An 11,369-nucleotide genomic window follows, 5' to 3' on the forward strand; every position below is an offset into this window, starting at 1 on the left:
AACACTGTCCAGGGTGAGTGAACCATCAATTTGAAATTTGTTTATCATTTATATATCCTAATCTAAGTTGTAAACTGAACTCTCGCTGGCTGCGCGCATTGGCTGTCGATCCGGACGGCAGCAGGGAGCCAGACAGCGGCCGCCGGGAACCACACGTGACGTCACGAAATGGCCTGCTTCCAGAAGCAAAGTTTTTTTATTGGACCTAATATTTTTCCTTTTTTTACATATTATTCAGTATGAAATAAAGAAACATACATTGACTATCTGTTGCATACACCCCCCAGAAATCAACTGCCAAAAAAAGTTTTTAATGTAAGATAAGGACTTTAAACTCTAAACCTCAGGAGGAAGAACACGAGATGTCATTCGTCCCGATGTGATAGAGCTGAGGGATTTCATAAACAGCAAAGGGTTCAATCTGGTAAATATCAGAAACACTCTCAGAGAGTCGAGCAGCAGATATCTTCAGTCAGAGGTTTGTGATTTCAGATCTCAAAAGAATCAGAGAGTGTAATTGAGGAATGAAGCATCCTGAAGAGGAAAGGACTCCAGATGCTCTGAGCTGGAGTTTCTCTCCACGTTGAGATCTGCAGCTCTGACTTAGAGAGTTCTCTCAGAAGGAGAGAGACACCTCTGCAGAGTTACATCATGGATTCTTTTATATTTCATTATTCTGTATATTCTCTCAGGGACTCACTCTACTTTATTATTCTCTCTCAGGGACTCACTCTACTTTATTATTCTCTCTCAGGGACTCACTCTACTTTATTATTCTCTCTCAGGGACTCACTCTACTTTATTATTCTCTCAGGGACTCACTCTACTTTATTATTCTCTCTCAGGGACTCACTCTACTTTATTATTCTCTCTCAGGGACTCACTCTACTTTATTATTCTCTCTCAGGGACTCACTCTACTTTATTATTCTCTCTCAGGGACTCACTCTACTTTATTATTCTCTCTCAGGGACTCACTCTACTTTATTATTCTCTCAGGGACTCACTCTACTTTATTATTCTCTCAGGGACTCACTCTACTTTATTATTCTCTCAGGGACTCACTCTACTTTATTATTCTCTCTCAGGGACTCACTCTACTTTATTATTCTCTCAGGGACTCACTCTACTTTATTATTCTCTCTCAGGGACTCACTCTACTTTATTATTCTCTCTCAGGGACTCACTCTACTTTATTATTCTCTCTCAGGGACTCACTCTACTTTATTATTCTCTCTCAGGGACTCACTCTACTTTATTATTCTCTCTCAGGGACTCACTCTACTTTATTATTCTCTCTCAGGGACTCACTCTACTTTATTATTCTCTCTCAGGGACTCACTCTACTTTATTATTCTCTCTCAGGGACTCACTCTACTTTATTATTCTCTCAGGGACTCACTCTACTTTATTATTCTCTCTCAGGGACTCACTCTACTTTATTATTCTCTCTCAGGGACTCACTCTACTTTATTATTCTCTCTCAGGGACTCACTCTACTTTATTATTCTCTCTCAGGGACTCACTCTACTTTATTATTCTCTCTCAGGGACTCACTCTACTTTATTATTCTCTCTCAGGGACTCACTCTACTTTATTATTCTCTCAGGGACTCACTCTACTTTATTATTCTCTCTCAGGGACTCACTCTACTTTATTATTCTCTCTCAGGGACTCACTCTACTTTATTATTCTCTCTCAGGGACTCACTCTACTTTATTATTCTCTCTCAGGGACTCACTCTACTTTATTATTCTCTCTCAGGGACTCACTCTACTTTATTATTCTCTCTCAGGGACTCACTCTACTTTATTATTCTCTCAGGGACTCACTCTACTTTATTATTCTCTCTCAGGGACTCACTCTACTTTATTATTCTCTCAGGGACTCACTCTACTTTATTATTCTCTCTCAGGGACTCACTCTACTTTATTATTCTCTCTCAGGGACTCACTCTACTTTATTATTCTCTCTCAGGGACTCACTCTACTTTATTATTCTCTCAGGGACTCACTCTACTTTATTATTCTCTCTCAGGGACTCACTCTACTTTATTATTCTCTCTCAGGGACTCACTCTACTTTATTATTCTCTCAGGGACTCACTCTACTTTATTATTCTCTCTCAGGGACTCACTCTACTTTATTATTCTCTCAGGGACTCACTCTACTTTATTATTCTCTCAGGGACTCACTCTACTTTATTATTCTCTCAGGGACTCACTCTACTTTATTATTCTCTCTCAGGGACTCACTCTACTTTATTATTCTCTCTCAGGGACTCACTCTACTTTATTATTCTCTCAGGGACTCACTCTACTTTATTATTCTCTCTCAGGGACTCACTCTACTTTATTATTCTCTCTCAGGGACTCACTCTACTTTATTATTCTCTCTCAGGGACTCACTCTACTTTATTATTCTCTCAGGGACTCACTCTACTTTATTATTCTCTCAGGGACTCACTCTACTTTATTATTCTCTCTCAGGGACTCACTCTACTTTATTATTCTCTCAGGGACTCACTCTACTTTATTATTCTCTCTCAGGGACTCACTCTACTTTATTATTCTCTCAGGGACTCACTCTACTTTATTATTCTCTCTCAGGGACTCACTCTACTTTATTATTCTCTCTCAGGGACTCACTCTACTTTATTATTCTCTCAGGGACTCACTCTACTTTATTATTCTCTCAGGGACTCACTCTACTTTATTATTCTCTCAGGGACTCACTCTACTTTATTATTCTCTCAGGGACTCACTCTACTTTATTATTCTCTCTCAGGGACTCACTCTACTTTATTATTCTCTCTCAGGGACTCACTCTACTTTATTATTCTCTCTCAGGGACTCACTCTACTTTATTATTCTCTCTCAGGGACTCACTCTACTTTATTATTCTCTCAGGGACTCACTCTACTTTATTATTCTCTCAGGGACTCACTCTACTTTATTATTCTCTCTCAGGGACTCACTCTACTTTATTATTCTCTCAGGGACTCACTCTACTTTATTATTCTCTCAGGGACTCACTCTACTTTATTATTCTCTCTCAGGGACTCACTCTACTTTATTATTCTCTCAGGGACTCACTCTACTTTATTATTCTCTCTCAGGGACTCACTCTACTTTATTATTCTCTCAGGGACTCACTCTACTTTATTATTCTCTCAGGGACTCACTCTACTTTATTATTCTCTCTCAGGGACTCACTCTACTTTATTATTCTCTCTCAGGGACTCACTCTACTTTATTATTCTCTCTCAGGGACTCACTCTACTTTATTATTCTCTCAGGGACTCACTCTACTTTATTATTCTCTCTCAGGGACTCACTCTACTTTATTATTCTCTCTCAGGGACTCACTCTACTTTATTATTCTCTCAGGGACTCACTCTACTTTATTATTCTCTCAGGGACTCACTCTACTTTATTATTCTCTCTCAGGGACTCACTCTACTTTATTATTCTCTCTCAGGGACTCACTCTACTTTATTATTCTCTCTCAGGGACTCACTCTACTTTATTATTCTCTCAGGGACTCACTCTACTTTATTATTCTCTCTCAGGGACTCACTCTACTTTATTATTCTCTCAGGGACTCACTCTACTTTATTATTCTCTCAGGGACTCACTCTACTTTATTATTCTCTCTCAGGGACTCACTCTACTTTATTATTCTCTCAGGGACTCACTCTACTTTATTATTCTCTCTCAGGGACTCACTCTACTTTATTATTCTCTCTCAGGGACTCACTCTACTTTATTATTCTCTCAGGGACTCACTCTACTTTATTATTCTCTCTCAGGGACTCACTCTACTTTATTATTCTCTCTCAGGGACTCACTCTACTTTATTATTCTCTCTCAGGGACTCACTCTACTTTATTATTCTCTCTCAGGGACTCACTCTACTTTATTATTCTCTCTCAGGGACTCACTCTACTTTATTATTCTCTCTCAGGGACTCACTCTACTTTATTATTCTCTCTCAGGGACTCACTCTACTTTATTATTCTCTCTCAGGGACTCACTCTACTTTATTATTCTCTCTCAGGGACTCACTCTACTTTATTATTCTCTCAGGGACTCACTCTACTTTATTATTCTCTCTCAGGGACTCACTCTACTTTATTATTCTCTCAGGGACTCACTCTACTTTATTATTCTCTCTCAGGGACTCACTCTACTTTATTATTCTCTCTCAGGGACTCACTCTACTTTATTATTCTCTCTCAGGGACTCACTCTACTTTATTATTCTCTCTCAGGGACTCACTCTACTTTATTATTCTCTCTCAGGGACTCACTCTACTTTATTATTCTCTCTCAGGGACTCACTCTACTTTATTATATTCTCTCTCAGGGACTCACTCTACTTTATTATTCTCTCTCAGGGACTCACTCTACTTTATTATTCTCTCTCAGGGACTCACTCTACTTTATTATTCTCTCAGGGACTCACTCTACTTTATTATTCTCTCTCAGGGACTCACTCTACTTTATTATTCTCTCTCAGGGACTCACTCTACTTTATTATTCTCTCTCAGGGACTCACTCTACTTTATTATTCTCTCAGGGACTCACTCTACTTTATTATTCTCTCAGGGACTCACTCTACTTTATTATTCTCTCTCAGGGACTCACTCTACTTTATTATTCTCTCTCAGGGACTCACTCTACTTTATTATTCTCTCTCAGGGACTCACTCTACTTTATTATTCTCTCTCAGGGACTCACTCTACTTTATTATTCTCTCTCAGGGACTCACTCTACTTTATTATTCTCTCTCAGGGACTCACTCTACTTTATTATTCTCTCAGGGACTCACTCTACTTTATTATTCTCTCAGGGACTCACTCTACTTTATTATTCTCTCTCAGGGACTCACTCTACTTTATTATTCTCTCTCAGGGACTCACTCTACTTTATTATTCTCTCAGGGACTCACTCTACTTTATTATTCTCTCAGGGACTCACTCTACTTTATTATTCTCTCTCAGGGACTCACTCTACTTTATTATTCTCTCTCAGGGACTCACTCTACTTTATTATTCTCTCTCAGGGACTCACTCTACTTTATTATTCTCTCAGGGACTCACTCTACTTTATTATTCTCTCTCAGGGACTCACTCTACTTTATTATTCTCTCTCAGGGACTCACTCTACTTTATTATTCTCTCAGGGACTCACTCTACTTTATTATTCTCTCTCAGGGACTCACTCTACTTTATTATTCTCTCTCAGGGACTCACTCTACTTTATTATTCTCTCTCAGGGACTCACTCTACTTTATTATTCTCTCTCAGGGACTCACTCTACTTTATTATTCTCTCAGGGACTCACTCTACTTTATTATTCTCTCTCAGGGACTCACTCTACTTTATTATTCTCTCAGGGACTCACTCTACTTTATTATTCTCTCTCAGGGACTCACTCTACTTTATTATTCTCTCTCAGGGACTCACTCTACTTTATTATTCTCTCAGGGACTCACTCTACTTTATTATTCTCTCTCAGGGACTCACTCTACTTTATTATTCTCTCTCAGGGACTCACTCTACTTTATTATTCTCTCAGGGACTCACTCTACTTTATTATTCTCTCTCAGGGACTCACTCTACTTTATTATTCTCTCAGGGACTCACTCTACTTTATTATTCTCTCAGGGACTCACTCTACTTTATTATTCTCTCAGGGACTCACTCTACTTTATTATTCTCTCAGGGACTCACTCTACTTTATTATTCTCTCTCAGGGACTCACTCTACTTTATTATTCTCTCTCAGGGACTCACTCTACTTTATTATTCTCTCTCAGGGACTCACTCTACTTTATTATTCTCTCAGGGACTCACTCTACTTTATTATTCTCTCAGGGACTCACTCTACTTTATTATTCTCTCTCAGGGACTCACTCTACTTTATTATTCTCTCTCAGGGACTCACTCTACTTTATTATTCTCTCTCAGGGACTCACTCTACTTTATTATTCTCTCTCAGGGACTCACTCTACTTTATTATTCTCTCTCAGGGACTCACTCTACTTTATTATTCTCTCTCAGGGACTCACTCTACTTTATTATTCTCTCTCAGGGACTCACTCTACTTTATTATTCTCTCAGGGACTCACTCTACTTTATTATTCTCTCTCAGGGACTCACTCTACTTTATTATTCTCTCTCAGGGACTCACTCTACTTTATTATTCTCTCTCAGGGACTCACTCTACTTTATTATTCTCTCTCAGGGACTCACTCTACTTTATTATTCTCTCAGGGACTCACTCTACTTTATTATTCTCTCTCAGGGACTCACTCTACTTTATTATTCTCTCAGGGACTCACTCTACTTTATTATTCTCTCTCAGGGACTCACTCTACTTTATTATTCTCTCTCAGGGACTCACTCTACTTTATTATTCTCTCAGGGACTCACTCTACTTTATTATTCTCTCTCAGGGACTCACTCTACTTTATTATTCTCTCTCAGGGACTCACTCTACTTTATTATTCTCTCAGGGACTCACTCTACTTTATTATTCTCTCTCAGGGACTCACTCTACTTTATTATTCTCTCAGGGACTCACTCTACTTTATTATTCTCTCAGGGACTCACTCTACTTTATTATTCTCTCAGGGACTCACTCTACTTTATTATTCTCTCAGGGACTCACTCTACTTTATTATTCTCTCTCAGGGACTCACTCTACTTTATTATTCTCTCTCAGGGACTCACTCTACTTTATTATTCTCTCTCAGGGACTCACTCTACTTTATTATTCTCTCAGGGACTCACTCTACTTTATTATTCTCTCAGGGACTCACTCTACTTTATTATTCTCTCTCAGGGACTCACTCTACTTTATTATTCTCTCTCAGGGACTCACTCTACTTTATTATTCTCTCTCAGGGACTCACTCTACTTTATTATTCTCTCTCAGGGACTCACTCTACTTTATTATTCTCTCTCAGGGACTCACTCTACTTTATTATTCTCTCTCAGGGACTCACTCTACTTTATTATTCTCTCTCAGGGACTCACTCTACTTTATTATTCTCTCAGGGACTCACTCTACTTTATTATTCTCTCTCAGGGACTCACTCTACTTTATTATTCTCTCTCAGGGACTCACTCTACTTTATTATTCTCTCTCAGGGACTCACTCTACTTTATTATTCTCTCTCAGGGACTCACTCTACTTTATTATTCTCTCTCAGGGACTCACTCTACTTTATTATTCTCTCTCAGGGACTCACTCTCTGAAGTATTTCCGCACTGGGTCCTCTGGAGTCCCAAACTTCCCAGAGTTTGTGGCTGTTGGGTTGGTTGATGACGTTCAGATAACTCACTACGACAGCAACACCAAGAGAGAAGAACCCAAACAGGACTGGATGAAGAGCATCACAGACGAGGATCCTCAGTACTGGGAGAGGGAGTCTCAGGCCGCTCGGAGTCAACAGGAGATCTTCAAAGACGACATTGAAATTGCAAAGCAGCGCTTCAACCAAACTGGAGGTTAGTTCATGTGTCACCTTCTACTGATAATATGTTGTTTATATCTACATCCTGTACACACACACACACACACACACACACACACACACACACACACACACACACACACACACACACACACACACAGGCTCAGAAGGGTCAGAGCAGCTGTACCCCCGGCACACAGCAGGTCTAAACTGACCCTCACCCAGACTGACTCTCTCTCTCTCTCTCTCTCTATCTCTCCCTCTCCCTCTCTCTCTCTGTCTTCTTCTCTATCTCTCTCTCTCCCTCTCTCTCTGTCTCTCTCTCTCTCTCTGCCCCCCTCTCTCTCTCTCTCTCTCTCTCTCTCTGTCTCCTTCTCTATCTCTCTCTCTCCCTCTCTCTCTGTCTCTCTCTCTCTCTCTCTCCCCCTCTCTCTCTCTCTCTCTCTCTCTCTCTCTCTCTCTCTCTATCTCTCCCTCTCTCTGTCTCTCTCTCTCCCTCTCTCTCTGTCTCTCTCTCTCTCTCTGCCCCTCTCTCTCTCTCTCTCTCTCTCTGTCTCCTCCTCTATCTCTCTCTCTCCCCCCCCTCTCTCTCTCTCTCTCTCTCTCTCCCTCTCTCTCTGTCTCTCTCTCTCTCTCTCCCCCTCTCTCTCTCTCTCTCTCAGGTGTCCACATTTTCCAGCAGATGTACGGCTGTGATTGGGATGATGAGACTGATGAGGTCAAAGGTTATAATAACTTTGGTTTTGATGGAGAAGACTTCATAGTACTGGACCTGGAGACAGAGACATGGATCGCTCCAAGACCAGAGGCTGTCCTCACCAAACTGAAGTGGGAGGACAAAGCTTTTATGGCCCAGCTGAAGAACTACTTCACCAAGCAGTGTCCTTATTATCTGAAGAAGTATGTGAACCTTGGGAGGAGCGTTCTGATGAGAACAGGTAGAGTCACATGACCTGATGGAGTTTCATAAACACCTCCATGTTCATGTCTCCTGGGTTTCTGACATTACAACACATGTCTAACTCTGTGTCTCACTCTGTGTCTCTCTCTGTGTCTCACTCTCTGTCTCACTCTGTGTCTCTCTGTCTCACTCTGTGTCTCACTATGTCTCACTCTGTGTCTCATTATGTCTCACTCTCTGTCTCACTCTGTGTCTCACTATGTCTCACTCTGTGTCTCATTATGTCTCACTCTGTGTCTCACTCTGTGTCTCACTCTGTGTCTCACTCTTATTTAAAAAAACTGGAACTATAAAAAGTTGATATATTTCTTGAATAAAGAACTTAAAGTGTTATTTTATAATCAGACGAGTTGGAATCAACTTTCTTTTGATCAACTATTCAGTGAATGGTGCTATAGCTCTACAGTGCAGTGGAGATCATCTCATCTGTTGCTCTTCTACTTCTTTTGGGATCAAACTTCATATTCTTCTCAGTATAGATTAAGTAATGACTAGTTTTCAGATAAATAAATCAATTCTTTACACATTTAAATGTCAAGAAATAGAAACAAATCTTAAAAGTCTAAGAGGAGATATTCAAGGTGCTTCTTTAATCTGAACAACACTAAACAGTATTTGATATGAAATGATATCAAACTGAAGAAAGTCTTTATTGAACCAATTTGACTGAAGCACTGACTCTGTGTTCTCCTTCAGTGATGCTCACAGTACATCAGAAGTCCCTGTAGTGATATCACTGTGAGTCAATAACCTCTGAAGTGTGTTTGTGCAGACATCCCCTCAGTGTCTCTGCTCCAGAAGTCCCCCTCCTCTCCAGTCAGCTGCCACGCTACAGGTTTCTACCCGGACAGAGCCGCCATGGTCTGGACCAGAGACGGAGAGGAGCTTCACCACGACAACGTGGACCACGGAGAGATCCTGCCCAACCACGACGGATCCTTCCAGATGAGCGTGGACCTGGACGTCTCCTCATTCCCCGCTGAACACTGGGACAAGTACCGATGTGTGTTCCAGCTCTCTGGGGTGAAGGAGGACCACGTCATCAAACTGGGCTCAGCTGTGATCAGGACCAACAGAGGTAAGACTGCATCACAACGGCTCAACGGTTACTAACAGTCAGCAGACCCTGACAACATGTCATAGTCTCTCTCCTGAAACATGGGTCTCAGGGGAGAGACACTAAGAAGGGTTCAAGACAAACCCAGCATGACACCACGAGGAGGAAGGGGCCCTTCAGGAGCCTCAGACCTGATGCCCATCCTGAAGAAGCTTCCTTCCTCCGTTCAGATTGAGACTTCCTGTTGTTTCTGCTCCTCAGGGAATCCCCTCCCCCTCATCATCGGTGCTGCAGTGGCTGCTCTCCTCCTCCTCGTCCTCCTCACTGTGATTGGATTCCTGGTGTACAGGAAGAGGAACGGTGAGCGACCAATCAGAAACCTTGTCTCATGAGTTCTCAGGGTTTTTAATGTCAGGCTTTGAGGTAGCAGATCAGACTCAGAGCTCAGTGTGATGTTGATATGAAAGCACTTGGTGTGTTCTCTACAGGGAGAATCAGTGTTAGTTCCTTGTTGTGTACGGGGCGGTGGATTGAAACACTTTCTCTGCTTTTCCTTTCAGACAAGAAGACCACTCTCTCTGCTGCCTCCAGCGCTGAGCTCATTGAGAAACTGAACCAGCATTCAGAGTGAGGGGCTTCACATCAACTCTCCACCTGTTGTTACAGAGCTCTTTATCTGCTCTCAAACCTCTCCAGCTGCAGCATTAGAGTTCAAACGCTTCTTAGACCAGAAAAACGCGGGCTAAATTCCGTGATTATGCGATTACACATGCGGGGTTTTTATGCGGTGAAATTGCTAAATATGCGGGAAAAAATAAATAATAAATATTGGGCTGTCTTATGTATTCTCTCTCACACACAACCTGCCACTAACGTTAAACCCTTTTACTATTCAATTAAACACATTCAATGTTTATTTATTGTAAAAGCAATTGGGCTATTTTAATCTCACACCCCCCTCCCCCCCCACACACACACACACACACACACACACACTTCTCCGCCTCATTCTGTTTTCATTTACTCGTTCGTTATCTGACCAGCTTCAATCTTGTAGGCTACTCACTTCGTTTCTTGTAGCCCTCCAAAGGGTTTTGGAGGTTGATGCCTCGGTGAACGGGAGTTGAATGGCTTTCTTGTCCGCAGCAGCAGAAAGCATTTTCGAATGTTTGAATGAATCAAAGTGGGTCGTCACCGTCGACTTTCTCTTATGCTCTAACACACAGTTGCACGGGGTGCAGAATAGTTTCCCCCCACTTTTTGCCCGGTCTTTAGTAGAAATGTTCGTCGGTAAATGAGATGGATTAGATGTTTTCATCTTGGTGTTTTCTCTATCGTGTGAGCTCCACACGTTCACTCTATACAGTGTTGTTTACATTCTGTGATGCGCGAGCTCAGCTGATGACGTCACGTCAAGACGAGTTCACTTTTTTTTCTTCTCAACTTTGTGTGGAAAATGCGGGGATTATGCGGCCTTTTGAAAATCTGCGCCATTTTGCTGATTATGCGGTAAATTCTGCGATTGCAGAATCGCGTTTTTCTGGAGGGTCTACCTTCTGCAGAGTGAAAGGCACGGATGCTTTCAGGAACACATCACCAGAAACACCAATTAGAAACATTCAGCTGTACATCAGAAGCAGATCAAAGAACTGACTCAGGCATAGTTCAGGTCTGAATCAGGTCAACATGTTCTGTGTCTTTAGGTTTCTGCATCAGGGGGCCCTGCCTCCACATTCTCCCCGTAAACTGTTTATTATTCATCAACTGATCAGTTATTGATCAATAACTGATCAATAACTGATCAGATTAGGGTTTGGAAACCAAGCAATAGCTCATTGATTGGAGAACAGAGGAATCATGTTATTTGGAT

General features: G+C 41.4%; 1 protein-coding gene across 6 annotated transcripts in view; it reads left to right on the forward strand.

Moving 5' to 3' along the window:
• LOC307022900 (class I histocompatibility antigen, F10 alpha chain-like) overlaps window positions 1–11,369 on the forward strand; it is a 151,959-nt gene that overhangs the window by 6,850 nt on the left and 133,740 nt on the right. The window contains exons 2-6 of one of the 6 annotated variants that reach the window (XR_013803514.1): window positions 7,249–7,515; window positions 8,144–8,419; window positions 9,215–9,520; window positions 9,761–9,859; window positions 10,060–10,221. The exons of 1 other annotated variant lie outside the window; for it this stretch is intronic. Coding sequence is in view for 3 of the 5 variants with exons in the window: in XM_079655812.1 (XP_079511938.1) it covers window positions 7,249–7,515; window positions 8,144–8,419; window positions 9,215–9,520; window positions 9,761–9,859; window positions 10,060–10,130 (1,019 nt within the window). In the remaining 2 variants the exon portion in view is untranslated. Of the gene's footprint in view, window positions 1–7,248; window positions 7,516–8,143; window positions 8,420–9,214; window positions 9,521–9,760; window positions 9,860–10,059; window positions 11,070–11,369 lie in introns of all 6 variants that reach the window. 4 more of the 6 variants (XR_013803515.1, XM_079655812.1, XM_079655814.1 and 1 more) reach the window with 4 other exon arrangements.

The sequence above is a fragment of the Notothenia rossii genome (genome assembly GCF_949606895.1).
Source record: "Notothenia rossii genome assembly, chromosome: 10".
NCBI classification, from domain to species: domain Eukaryota; kingdom Metazoa; phylum Chordata; class Actinopteri; order Perciformes; family Nototheniidae; genus Notothenia; species Notothenia rossii.